Source organism: Thermobia domestica, chromosome 17 (assembly GCF_964235325.1).
Source record: "Thermobia domestica chromosome 17, izTheDome1.hap1.1, whole genome shotgun sequence".
Classification (NCBI taxonomy): Eukaryota; Metazoa; Arthropoda; class Insecta; order Zygentoma; family Lepismatidae; genus Thermobia; species Thermobia domestica.
This window is the reverse complement of record NC_137470.1, coordinates 15,931,973-15,945,483: the sequence shown is the minus strand read 5'-3', so window position 1 is coordinate 15,945,483 and position 13,511 is coordinate 15,931,973. Positions and strand designations below refer to the sequence as shown.

The 13,511-nt window shown below is 38.4% G+C and overlaps 1 protein-coding gene across 2 annotated transcripts in view; it reads right to left on the bottom strand.

Annotated features, from left to right (window-relative positions):
- Window positions 1–2,748: 2,748 nt before the first annotated feature.
- The window catches only part of LOC145673883 (DNA topoisomerase 2-alpha-like), a 58,915-nt gene continuing 48,152 nt past the window's right edge, over window positions 2,749–13,511 (bottom strand). For both annotated transcript variants that reach the window (XM_081743670.1, XM_081743671.1), the window contains exons 7-8: window positions 8,465–8,596; window positions 2,749–4,250 (exon numbers count right to left, since the gene is read on the bottom strand). In XM_081743670.1, coding sequence (XP_081599796.1) covers window positions 4,021–4,250; window positions 8,465–8,596 — 362 coding nt within the window. In that variant the 3' untranslated portion in view covers window positions 2,749–4,020. The remainder of the gene's footprint in view (window positions 4,251–8,464; window positions 8,597–13,511) is intronic.

Below are 13,511 nucleotides of genomic sequence, written 5' to 3'. Positions count from 1 at the left end.
TTGACTGTAGAATTTCAAGAATATACAGAACCATGTGCAGCCTTTAATTGTATCATACAAATCTAAGTATTTCTCTTATGTTTTATTTTAATTTTATTTTGTTTCAAAAAGAGGGTATGGAATATTTTGAAGTAAAAATACTACATACAATTTTGCTAGTTATTTGTGTATTTTTTGAAAGAAGTTTTTACTCTTAGGGTTGGCTCGTTTACACCAGCTGTTTTTTTTTAAATAACTGGTTTAAACTAAAAAAAATTAAAAGAACAAAAATGCGAATCGTGTGAACTTCATAGTGACGTTTCACATGTCAAACCATCTGCATTAGTCTTATTTCCTTTTCACCTTTTAATCAAGGTGTCCCATGTTCAAGTCTCGGTCGAACCACAACCCTTCTTTCATGTGTAAACCAAGTACTCTTTCGGATGTCACTTTAAGCGAAAGTCTTCTCCTTGATAACCTCGGTATTACGTAAGGATGTTAAGCCTAAACATACAAAACGAAACCAAATTATATATTTCTGCATGCCTGTTGTTTTATAAAGAAGCGAAGGTTGCTTAAATATATTGATTAAAATTGGTGAAATTTATCGATTGCCTACTTAGCTTCCAACATTAGCTTGGATTGGACTTTCAATGATACCTACATACTAAATTTGTAATTTAATACCTCAGTTTAGAAAAATAAACACACTGCTGAACAAGACTGCACTTATTTAATATAAAAACACATTTACACCTGACGTTTCGATCTTCTATCCAAGATTCTCATCAGACGTACACTCACGTCTGATGAGGATCTTGGATAGAAGATCGAAACGTCACGTGTAAATGTGTTTTTATATTAAATAAGTGCAGTCTTGTTCAGCAGTGTGTTTATTTTTCTGATTTTATTCGCAAGACGTTGACTATGATTGTGTGTCACTCAGTTTTAGCGTACTGATTATAATACGTTGACCTTTAAATTTTACATGCAAATTAAATTTTACAGGATTTTCCCGTTATTGTTTTACATTTAAAAGAATGACGGGATTTTCCCGATGGCTAGGGCGGGAGTTTCTCAATTTAAGAAATTTACTGACCGGATTTCTTTAAGCTTATGGGACCTCTTCCAGCATAACCCCGTTGTTGAATAATAACACCAAGGCGAAAGAAACTTATTTCTGTGAATATGTAATACAAATACATAAAGCAAAATATCTAAATCAAAAAACCTGGTTTAAACCCCAAAAAAGCCTGGTTTAAACTGCCCCCCCAAAACGGGTTTTTCGCATTTTCAGAAACAACCATGGTTCTTGCCAACTCTGCTTACTTTTGTATATAGGAGGTTAAAATGTGTTTATTATATACATTGGTTAATCCTTTGGAATTCATCATGTAAAAATGTTGAAGTAAAATTGTTTAAAATATCTTTTCGAAATTCATGGTTTACTTTCGAGGTTTTATATTATTATCGGCATCAACCACCAATTAAATGACTTTCTGTGTCATAGAGAAGCGAAACAAAGTCTGCTTTATCGGTTTAAAGCAGAATTTTGAAAAAAGCCCAAAATTTCCCAAGCAAAAAAGCAAAGCAGAAAAAACCGAGTTTTTTTCCAAAAAAGCCGGTTTTTTTCCGAGCCCTTGCATCTCTACTATGTATACATAAATAAGTCTGCGCATGCACATAAACTTTTAACAACTGCGCATGCGTCTTACAAAAATTAATATTAATTGCTTCCATTTGTGAATACAGCTTCCAAGTGCAACACGAGTCTACTTTTCATTTTACAAGTATGTATGTATATTGTTATTTTTTCAACTGTAGTAACATGAAAGACGAAGTAAAATTCTATTCGATATCCGATACACGATTAATGTTATTACACGTTTTTTGAAGTTCACACAAGTTTTAATATTTTCGAATCATTTTTTATTCGTTCACAAAACTTTTACTATTTTCAAATCATTTAACAAGTGTTATAATAAATAACACGAAAAATATAAAAACGGAGTTTTCTTAAAAAAACAAATCTGTTAATAATACGAGAGATTGAATAAATAAAAACTTTACGTAGTAAAACAAATTGTCCAAACATTTTCTACAAGGCGTGTTACTTGAAATAACACGAAAGAATTATTTGTAGGATCACATTTTTAACAATGAGTTTCCAAAGGAAGCGATAGAATACATAAGCAGAGATTTCTTTGGAAGCGATCCGTAAAATAATTAGTAACTTCTAGGTTAACAGCGTAGCTGTTCATAGTAGTTTTACTATTTCAGAATTTTATTCTTTGGAGTTTTCGTAAAAAAACAAATGTGTTCATAATACACAAAATTAAATAAATAAATATGTGGAGTTTACGTAGTAAACGAATTGTTTGAAAAGTTCAAAACATTTTTACAACAAGTTATTAATACGTTTACACAACTTTTAGTATTTCCGGAACATTTATTTATTGGTTCACAAATAAATTATTTAAGTTTTAAATTTTATTGTACTCTAAAGAAAAATATATATTTCAAGTTGTAATACTTAGCTAAGTATTTTATTATTCGTATTTATCTTTAAATAATTTCTTAAAATGTAAAGTAATATTTCGAAAAATTAAAATAATGAAAACATGTGAAACAAAATTAATCACCAAAAAATATAAGTAAATACAAAAAATATCAAACTTATGTTACTTTCAAACATATTCAAAAATTTTTTTCTAATTATTTATTTCATTAACAATTTTTGAAAAAAGAAAACATGAAAAAAATATTGTAATGCAAAAGTTTATTTCTTTATATTTTCAGCACATTACAATACAATAAAATTACATTAATAAGAAAAAGTTAATGTTATTTTCAATCATTACACGCAATAATAATTATTATTTCTTGTTTGCATACAATACATTTGATGATGCACAATGTTTTATTTTCCAAATTAAAATTATTAGTTACTGCAAAAATGTATTTTTAATTCACAAATGTTTTTTTCTGCACCTTTAGATTAAAGGGTTGCATCTTGTTTGCAAAGTTAATGTATAAAGTTACGTATGTATAATACAATATAATAATAATATTACACAGATTTAACTCTGTTAAATGAAAATATTACAAATCATTACAAGTTAATCCGTGTAAGTATAATGTTCGATTTGTTTTTGACAACCTAACGGAAATACATTGTACTCTACTAGTGATTTTATTAAACAATTCAAATTTACTGTATCATCACACAGAGTTAAACAAAAAATCACAAATAATAAATTCATGATCTGAAATCCTAACAACTTGTATGTCAATAGTGTATTCATTAACACATGTTAAAAATTCATGTTTACGTTCTAAGAAAAACGGTATAATTTGTTCAACAAATTCACTGTTCACGCGCTTTGCGTATAAAGTTTATACTTGAATTTTCACTATGTTGTTCTTCAAACACTTCAAATAAATCAATAATAGTTAGTTCGTTGTATAACAGCAAAAGTACCAATATCATGAAGAAATAAACATTAATGTTCACAAGAAATAATGTTTAAACTTAAGTATACACTTATAGTTTTAAAACACAAACTTCACTAATATATTTTTCACTACATAATACACAAAAACTATTTTCGGAAAACGTAATATTCATACATACATAGTCAAGAATTTAAAGTATAAATCTTAGTTTCAGTTTTTGTATGGCTTTATACTATTTACACAAACACAAACACAATGTTGTTTACATTTACAGTTCACTTCGCATATGCTTTCTATCATTCATCCTAAAAATGTCAATCAGTTTGCACATAAAATTGTTCTCTCTTTCTTCAATTAAATCATAATACGTTTCATAAAATAGTTCCTCTGTGCATGTGCCAATTACATGTAATTTTGCATATATATAAAACAGTTCACCAATTTCAATGTCTATTAAACTTGCTACTGCTTTTTCCTCTAATTCTTCTTCACAACCATGACAAATTAAAACTTTATATATATTCAAGTCTTTAATAGCTTTTAAAATGCACTTTGAGTCCACTTTAAATATACCACAATCACAATCTAATCTACAAAATCGTGACGTTGTTGGTAACAAAGATTTTGATCCTGATAAAAATTCTTCAATATCTGTATCATCATCCGAAGATGATGATAAATAATTTCCACACTATCTGGAGAACCCGGTCTTGAGTTTACTGGCAAATCCCTATTTTCTGTCTTCAGCTTCTCCGCACATGGTGGAGAAAGCAAGGTTTCTTCATCGGCGTGCATCTTCTGCACACCAGCCATAGCTAAAATACGTACAACGTTTTCCAAAACTCTCGTATTTGGTCTAGGAATTAATTCGTGCGGGTGGACAAGAGATGGCGCAACGAACGGAGCGTCCCACAGTTCCGTGTATCCACACATGTGTTGCAAACCCCTGTCATCGCGTATCGTTCGTAGTATAGGGCAGTGGATTAAAGCGTCAACAACACCAGTTTGTAGTTAAGTGAACATGGCGCAATTTGTGCCTGATAAAGTGTTTTTGCGGGGTGTCCTGCTGCATTACTTTAACATGCAGAAAAGTGCGACTGAAAGTCATCGTATTTTGGTGGAAGTGTATGGTGACCATGCTCTAGCTGAGCGAACGTGTCAGAAGTGGTTTGCACGGTTTAGAAGTGGTGATTTCGGCTTGGTAGACCAAGAGCGAGCTGGACAGCCAAAAAAATTTCAAGACGAAGAATTGACAGCATTGCTCGAGCAGAATTCGTGTCAAACGCAGGAACAACTTGCAGCAGCATTAGGCGTTGATCAAACAACAGTCTCCAAACGCTTGAAAGCCATGGGAATGATTCAAAAGATGTCACATTGGGTTCCACATGAATTGAAAGACAGAGACGTTGAAAGACGAAAAACCATTTGCGAATTGCTGCTTCAACGACAGAGCAGAAAGGGGTTTCTGCATCGAATTATTACGGGTGATGAGAAGTGGATCCATTACGAGAATCCTAAACGAAAAAAGGCCTGGGTGAAACCAGGTGAACCAGGTCCATCACAACCAAAACGAGATATTCACTGTGCAAAGGTTATGCTGTGCATATGGTGGAATATGAAAGGTGTGGTGTACTATGAGCTGCTGCAACCGGGTGAAACTATGAATGGAGAACGTTATCGACGACAATTAATGCGTTTGAAGCAAGCTCTGGCCAGAACACGACCAGAATGGGAGAACAGACATGATAAACTTATTGTTCAACATGATAACGCTCGCCCACATGTCGCAAAATCGGTCAAAACCTATTTAGAAAATGTCGGATGGGAAGTTTTACCCCACCCGCCGTATTTACCAGACGTTGCTCCTTCGGACTACTACTTGTTCGATTGCATGAACAACGATTTGATTGGACAGCGGTTTACTTCTTCAGAAGATATCGAAACATGGGTCTCTGACTGGATCGCTTCCAAGGATGAGGACTTCTTTCGCCACGGAATCCGTACATTGCCTGACAGATGGGCGAAAGTGGTGGCTAGCGATGGACAATATTTTCTTAAGGTATTTATGTATTTTGTGTTTGTACTACAGCTTCAATGTGTGCGTACCAACCGCACGAATTAATTCCTAGACCAAATATTTAAACAGTTCAAACAAACCAGATGGCGCCCATCAACAGCATCAACTTCATACAAGTCACCTATTCCTTTCAAACAACAAAATTTAAATACGTCATTAACACAATACAAACATGTAAAAATGTTTTCTTTACAACAACAAAAAATTCCCAAAATTCTTTTGATATATGCGTTCAAGGTAAATACAATTGTCTTTAAAATTCTAAATCTTCTTGTATTTTACTTCATTTGCAAGTTTATTCCCGTCCGCGCACGCAAGTGTTTTCCGTTCTCCCGCGCCGCGTTCGCGTTTCCGCCATCGCCCGCCGTCTTAAAAGTCTTTTCATAATTATTTCATCTATTATATAATGTTCTCTTCAACTTCCCACGACATCAACATCTGGTATTATTCTTTTCTTTTATTTATAACAATCTGCGATTGTTCAATGATTTTCCAAGGTTTCTCATTTTATTATTCTCTTTTTATTATTCTTTTCTTTCTCTTTATAACAATCTGCAACTGTTCAATGATTTTCCAAGGTTTTTCTTTTATTATTCTTTTCTCTTATTTTTAACAATCTGCGATTGTTCGATGATTTTCCAAGGTTTCTCTTTTTATTATTTTTTCTTTTCTTTTATTCAAAATTCCTGCTACAATGTATTGTTTAGTTCTATTATTCTTTTTCTTTTCTTTATAACAATCTACCATTGTTCAACAACCAAAATATTGTTCTTTAAAGCATACAATTGCAGGTTTCTCTTTTTATGATTCATTTTTCTTTTATTCAAAATTCTTTTAAAGCATGCAACTACAATGTATTGTGTACTTCTATTATTCTTTCCTTTTTCTTTATAACAATATACCATTGTTCAACAACTAAATTATTATTCTCTAAAGCATACAGCTGCAAGGATTCTCTTTTATTGTTCTTTTTTCTTTTATTCAAAGTTCTTTTCATACAACTACAATGTATTGTGTACTTGTATTATTCTTTTCGTTTTCTTTATAACAATCTGCGATTGTTCAACAACTAAATTATTATTCTTTAAAGCATACAGCTGCAAGATTTCTCTTTTATTATTCTTTTCTTTTATTTAATATTCTTTTAAATGCATACATCTACAATGTATTGTGTACTTCTATTATTCTTTTCTTTCTTTATAACAATCTACCATTGTTCAACAAGTTTCCAAGGTTTTCTCTTTTCTATTATTCTTTTATTTTACTAATCATTTATCTTTTCAAGTTTGACATCTATTACTGTTCTCTTTTGTGTGACTCCTATACATACAATAGTGTACTAGCTTTACCCCACCCCTACCTGTCATCATATGTCATTTAAACAATAGTGTATTTCATAACATCTAAGCATCTCCCACCCCTATTTCCGGGACCACTGGGGTGAATTTTGAGGACATTCTTCGATTACAACTACTTGGGTCAGAGTTGATGACAATGGGCGGTATTCAGAGAGAATTCGTTAATCGAAGGTTAGTCACAGACTAGTTAGTTAGCATACTAAGTCTTTACTAAAGAAGGTACACTTTTTGGTATTCAGAGTCTAAGGCGAACTTATATTATACTATAATAATATACTATACTATATTATAATATAGTATATTATAGTATATTATAGTATATAATATACTATAATATATATACTATAATATATAGTATTATATTATAGTATAGTACTAGTGAAGAATATTTCTTTTCACTTATATCTTAAGCTATAAGAGACCTAAGCAAAGACACTCATTATCTTAACAAACTAAAATGTCATACTGATTAATGCAGAGCTGTATACCTACTTTTGGGCCACCCAGTATACACAAGGGTGCATAACCAATTACAAAATGGTTACCATGATTACATAAAAAATACAGAGCAATTCACAAGTGCTCTTGTGCATTATGTGATCTGTGTTTAGCATCTAAACCTGCAAACCACACATCCGAGCTATATGGAGTGAATCTGTTCCAAAGTTTAAGCGTACGCGTACCCCCCAACAAAAAAGCTTTAAATAATACTAACATCAGAAGTCTCGTACACTAACCGTACCGCACTTTAACCGCGACTGAAAAAAATGCTTCCGTTTTCAATCTCCTTGCGGCGAGCGGGAAAGGAGGAAATAGGATTGAGCCTTTTAGTTGTATGCTAATTACGCGACGGCTAGATACGATGAAAAGGGAGGGATTTGTTCCGCTTTTCGAGGGAAGACGATTTAACCAACTGTTTCAAGGACAACTCCGCACTAGATTTTCGAAGCATTATATTTGTTTTATGATGCTCATATACAAGTTTATCATCAAGAACAAAATTAAATACATTCGTCATTAATATTACAATTTCGGAATTTAGTAACGCATGATCCATATTTGCAAAACAACTTCTTGTGTACTTTGCAAGCATTTAGGGATTTTTAAACGAATTTAATTCGATTTATCTCTGAAATGGTTCAGTGAGAGTACGCATGCGAAGCCATAGACAAGTGTTATGCTTGTAATTCAAAAACGTAATTATGATATACTAATAGGTAGAAAATGGCAGAATGTAGAAAAACAGAATTTCAAATTTATAAAAATTGGATGGTGTCCCTCTATAGATGAGTAAAACACATTTTCTGTTCCAAACAATGCGTCTCCTAGGTAAAGAAAGCAAGGCTGATATACGAAGAGCAGTCAAAGAGTTCCCGGAATTTTGTAACTATTTATTACAACAATATAGGCACAAATTCACTTAATCGCCTCCAAAATGGGCTCCCACTTGTTCCACCGCTCTTGAAACTCGTCAAGGTAAATATATTACAAATACACGGAACGACGGTAAAGAATAAATTAGTGGCCAGCGAATTTCTAGTTCGATCACACTGCTTTAAATATTTGTTATAGTGTGAAATTAATTTCTACTAACCTGAATCTGTACTAGCACCAGCCACGCTTCTGATGCCATCATCTAGTTTACTTGCAGTCTGCGAGATATCTTCAGCTGGTGGTGGTTCATGAACGTTTTTCGGCCCAGGAGCTGGGATTCCCGATGCTGATGCTGGAAAAGTAAATAAAATTTTATTACACAGGGTTATTCAAAAAGAAAGAAAAAAGATTTCAAACATTTCTTTCTTTCAAACTACAAAAGATAGAAACATGATTCGAACGTTACTTGATTAAGAAAAGTTCACAATTTAAACAGCCCGGATAGAAGTTCCAATCACGGCCACATTGGCGCTGTTGTTTGTTGTTGTTTGTAGTGAAGTTGCGGCGTCACCACAGAAGAAGTCTTTTTGTGTGCTACAACTGGCAAAACTGGAGTCCATTGTTGCAGTTCAGCAAGCATTTCGCCGTCAATTTAATAAACAACTGCCACATCATAAGCAAATTTACAAGTGGCATCGAAAATTCCTAGAAGATGGTTGCATCTGCAAAGGGAAAAGCACGGGACGTCCACGCACATCGAATGAGAATGTCGAACGTATTCGTACACTTTACGAAAGGAGCCCGAAGAAATCCACATCACGAGCAAGCAAAGAACTTAACATTCCTCAACCGACGGTATGGCGAGTTCTAAAAGATCATCTGCACATGAAGCCATACAAACTGCAGTAATTGCAAGCATTGCATCCTGACGACCAGAACAAAAGGTACGAATTTTGCATTAGCACCCTTTTGACATTTGTCCTGTAACACACGGTGCTCATATTGAATGCACACCATAATTACTAACAATCAATTGTAAACTTTTCTTAATCACCTAACGTTCGAATCATGTTTCTATCTTTTGTAGTTTGGAAGAAATAAATGTTTGAAATCTGTTCTTTCTTTTTGAATAACCCTGTATATCTTACCACATACATACGACGTGTGATCGAAACTTTTGTTGGCAAAAATACAGTTATTGATTTGGAAATCGAAAACACTAATCTCCTTGGTAATGCACACACTTCTTCCAAGACTCCCATCATAGTTGGATACACTTCCGGAACGCAGTTTTTGGAATGATGAGCAACTGTACAGTCGAACTCCGCATGATATCTTTTCTTGACTCAAATCGGGTCCGTTTTAGTGGCATTTTCAACTTGGGAAATAACCTAAAATCACACGGAGCCTGATGATGCACAGGAATGCTGTGTTTGACGATGAAAGCCTAAATCCAATTTTGCGGACACTCTCCTCATGCCCAAACTCTCGTTCAACATAGAATGTGCCGATCCGATGGAATGGTTTTCGTTTGGGTATCGCCAAGCTTTTGGTAAAATTTGACGCAATATCGCTGCTCAAGTGGTTTTGTAATTTAAAAAAAAAAAAAAAAAAAAAAAAAAAAAAAACTGAAATTCGACGACCGCTCACTAAACGTCTTCACTTGTTGGCCGACTGAAAGCGACTGACGCTTTCAAGGAGCGGGAAAAAAATTCACGACTGCGCATGCGTGTCCCCTCTACATCTACACTGAAGGAAGTCTCCCGTGTTTCATTTGTTTACGCGCCAGCGACTGACGCTTTCTGCGGGCAGGAAAAAATTCACGACTGCGCATGCGTGTCCCCTCTACATCTACACTGAAGGAAGTCTCCCGTGTTTCATTTGTTTACGCGCCAGCGACTGACGCTTTCTGCGGGCAGGAAAAAATTCACGACTGCGCATGCGTGTCCCCTCTACATCTACACTGAAGGAAGTCTCCCGTGTTTCATTTGTTTACGCGCCAGCGACTGACGCTTTCTGCGGGCAGGAAAAAATTCACGACTGCGCATGCGTGTCCCCTCTACATCTACACTGAAGGAAGTCTCCCGTGTTTCATTTGTTTACGCGCCAGCGACTGACGCTTTCTGCGGGCAGGAAAAAATTCACGACTGCGCATGCATGTCCCCTCTACCTCTACACTGAAGGAAGTCTCCCGTGTTTCATTTGTTTACGCGCCAGCGACTGACGCTTTCTGCGGGCAGGAAAAAATTCACGACTGCGCATGCGTGTCCCCTCTACATCTACACTGAAGGAAGTCTCCCGTGTTTCATTTGTTTACGCGCCAGCGACTGACGCTTTCTGCGGGCAGGAAAAAATTCACGACTGCGCATGCGTGTCCCCTCTACATCTACACTGAAGGAAGTCTCCCGTGTTTCATTTGTTTACGCGCCAGCGACTGACGCTTTCTGCGGGCAGGAAAAAATTCACGACTGCGCATGCGTGTCCCCTCTACATCTACACTGAAGGAAGTCTCCCGTGTTTCATTTGTTTACGCGCCAGCGACTGACGCTTTCTGCGGGCAGGAAAAAATTCACGACTGCGCATGCGTGTCCCCTCTACATCTACACTGAAGGAAGTCTCCCGTGTTTCATTTGTTTACGCGCCAGCGACTGACGCTTTCTGCGGGCAGGAAAAAATTCACGACTGCGCATGCGTGTCCCCTCTACATCTACACTGAAGGAAGTCTCCCGTGTTTCATTTGTTTACGCGCCAGCGACTGACGCTTTCTGCGGGCAGGAAAAAATTCACGACTGCGCATGCGTGTCCCCTCTACATCTACACTGAAGGAAGTCTCCCGTGTTTCATTTGTTTACGCGCCAGCGACTGACGCTTTCTGCGGGCAGGAAAAAATTCACGACTGCGCATGCGTGTCCCCTCTACATCTACACTGAAGGAAGTCTCCCGTGTTTCATTTGTTTACGCGCCAGCGACTGACGCTTTCTGCGGGCAGGAAAAAATTCACGACTGCGCATGCGTGTCCCCTCTACATCTACACTGAAGGAAGTCTCCCGTGTTTCATTTGTTTACGCGCCAACGACTGACGCTTTCTGCGGGCAGGAAAGAAATCACGACTGCGCATGCGTGTCCCCTCTACATCTACACTGAAGGACGTCTCCCGTGTTTCTTTTGTTTACGCGCCAGCGACTGACGCTTTCTGCGGGCAGGAGTAAAATCACGACTGCGCATGCGTGTCCCCTCTACATCTACACTGAAGGAAGTCTCCCGTGTTTCATTTGTTTACGCGCCAGCGACTGACGCTTTCTGCGGGCAGGAAAGAATTCACGACTGCGCATGCGTGTCCCCTCTACATCTACACTGAAGGACGTCTCCCGTGTTTCATTTGTTTACGCGCCAGCGACTGACGCTTTCTGCGGGCAGGAAAAAATTCACGACTGCGCATGCGTCCCCCCTCTACATCTACACTGAAGGAAGTCTCCCGTGTTTCATTTGTTTACGCGCCAGCGACTGACGCTTTCTGCGGGCAGGAAAAAATTCACGACTGCGCATGCGTGTCCCCTCTACATCTACACTGAAGGAAGTCTCCCGTGTTTCATTTGTTTACGCGCCAGCGACTGACGCTTTCTGCGGGCAGGAAAAAATTCACGACTGCGCATGCGTCCCCCCTCTACATCTACACTGAAGGAAGTCTCCCGTGTTTCATTTGTTTACGCGCCAGCGACTGACGCTTTCTGCGGGCAGGAAAAAATTCACGACTGCGCATGCGTGTCCCCTCTACATCTACACTGAAGGAAGTCTCCCGTGTTTCATTTGTTTACGCGCCAGCGACTGACGCTTTCTGCGGGCAGGAAAAAATTCACGACTGCGCATGCGTGTCCCCTCTACATCTACACTGAAGGAAGTCTCCCGTGTTTCATTTGTTTACGCGCCAGCGACTGACGCTTTCTGCGGGCAGGAAAAAATTCACGACTGCGCATGCGTGTCCCCTCTACATCTACACTGAAGGAAGTCTCCCGTGTTTCATTTGTTTACGCGCCAGCGACTGACGCTTTCTGCGGGCAGGAAAAAATTCACGACTGCGCATGCGTGTCCCCTCTACATCTACACTGAAGGAAGTCTCCCGTGTTTCATTTGTTTACGCGCCAGCGACTGACGCTTTCTGCGGGCAGGAAAAAATTCACGACTGCGCATGCGTGTCCCCTCTACATCTACACTGAAGGAAGTCTCCCGTGTTTCATTTGTTTACGCGCCAGCGACTGACGCTTTCTGCGGGCAGGAAAAAATTCACGACTGCGCATGCGTGTCCCCTCTACATCTACACTGAAGGAAGTCTCCCGTGTTTCATTTGTTTACGCGCCAACGACTGACGCTTTCTGCGGGCAGGAAAGAAATCACGACTGCGCATGCGTGTCCCCTCTACATCTACACTGAAGGACGTCTCCCGTGTTTCTTTTGTTTACGCGCCAGCGACTGACGCTTTCTGCGGGCAGGAGTAAAATCACGACTGCGCATGCGTGTCCCCTCTACATCTACACTGAAGGAAGTCTCCCGTGTTTCATTTGTTTACGCGCCAGCGACTGACGCTTTCTGCGGGCAGGAAAGAATTCACGACTGCGCATGCGTGTCCCCTCTACATCTACACTGAAGGACGTCTCCCGTGTTTCATTTGTTTACGCGCCAGCGACTGACGCTTTCTGCGGGCAGGAAAAAATTCACGACTGCGCATGCGTGTCCCCTCTACATCTACACTGAAGGAAGTCTCCCGTGTTTCATTTGTTTACGCGCCAGCGACTGACGCTTTCTGCGGGCAGGAAAAAATTCACGACTGCGCATGCGTGTCCCCTCTACATCTACACTGAAGGAAGTCTCCCGTGTTTCATTTGTTTACGCGCCAGCGACTGACGCTTTCTGCGGGCAGGAAAAAATTCACGACTGCGCATGCGTGTCCCCTCTACATCTACACTGAAGGAAGTCTCCCGTGTTTCATTTGTTTACGCGCCAGCGACTGACGCTTTCTGCGGGCAGGAAAAAATTCACGATTGCGCATGCGTGTCCCCTCTACATCTACACTGAAGGAAGTCTCCCGTGTTTCATTTGTTTACGCGCCAGCGACTGACGCTTTCTGCGGGCAGGAAAAAATTCACGACTGCGCATGCGTGTCCCCTCTACATCTACACTGAAGGAAGTCTCCCGTGTTTCATTTGTTTACGCGCCAGCGACTGACGCTTTCTGCGGGCAGGAAAAAATTCACGACTGCGCATGCGTGTCCC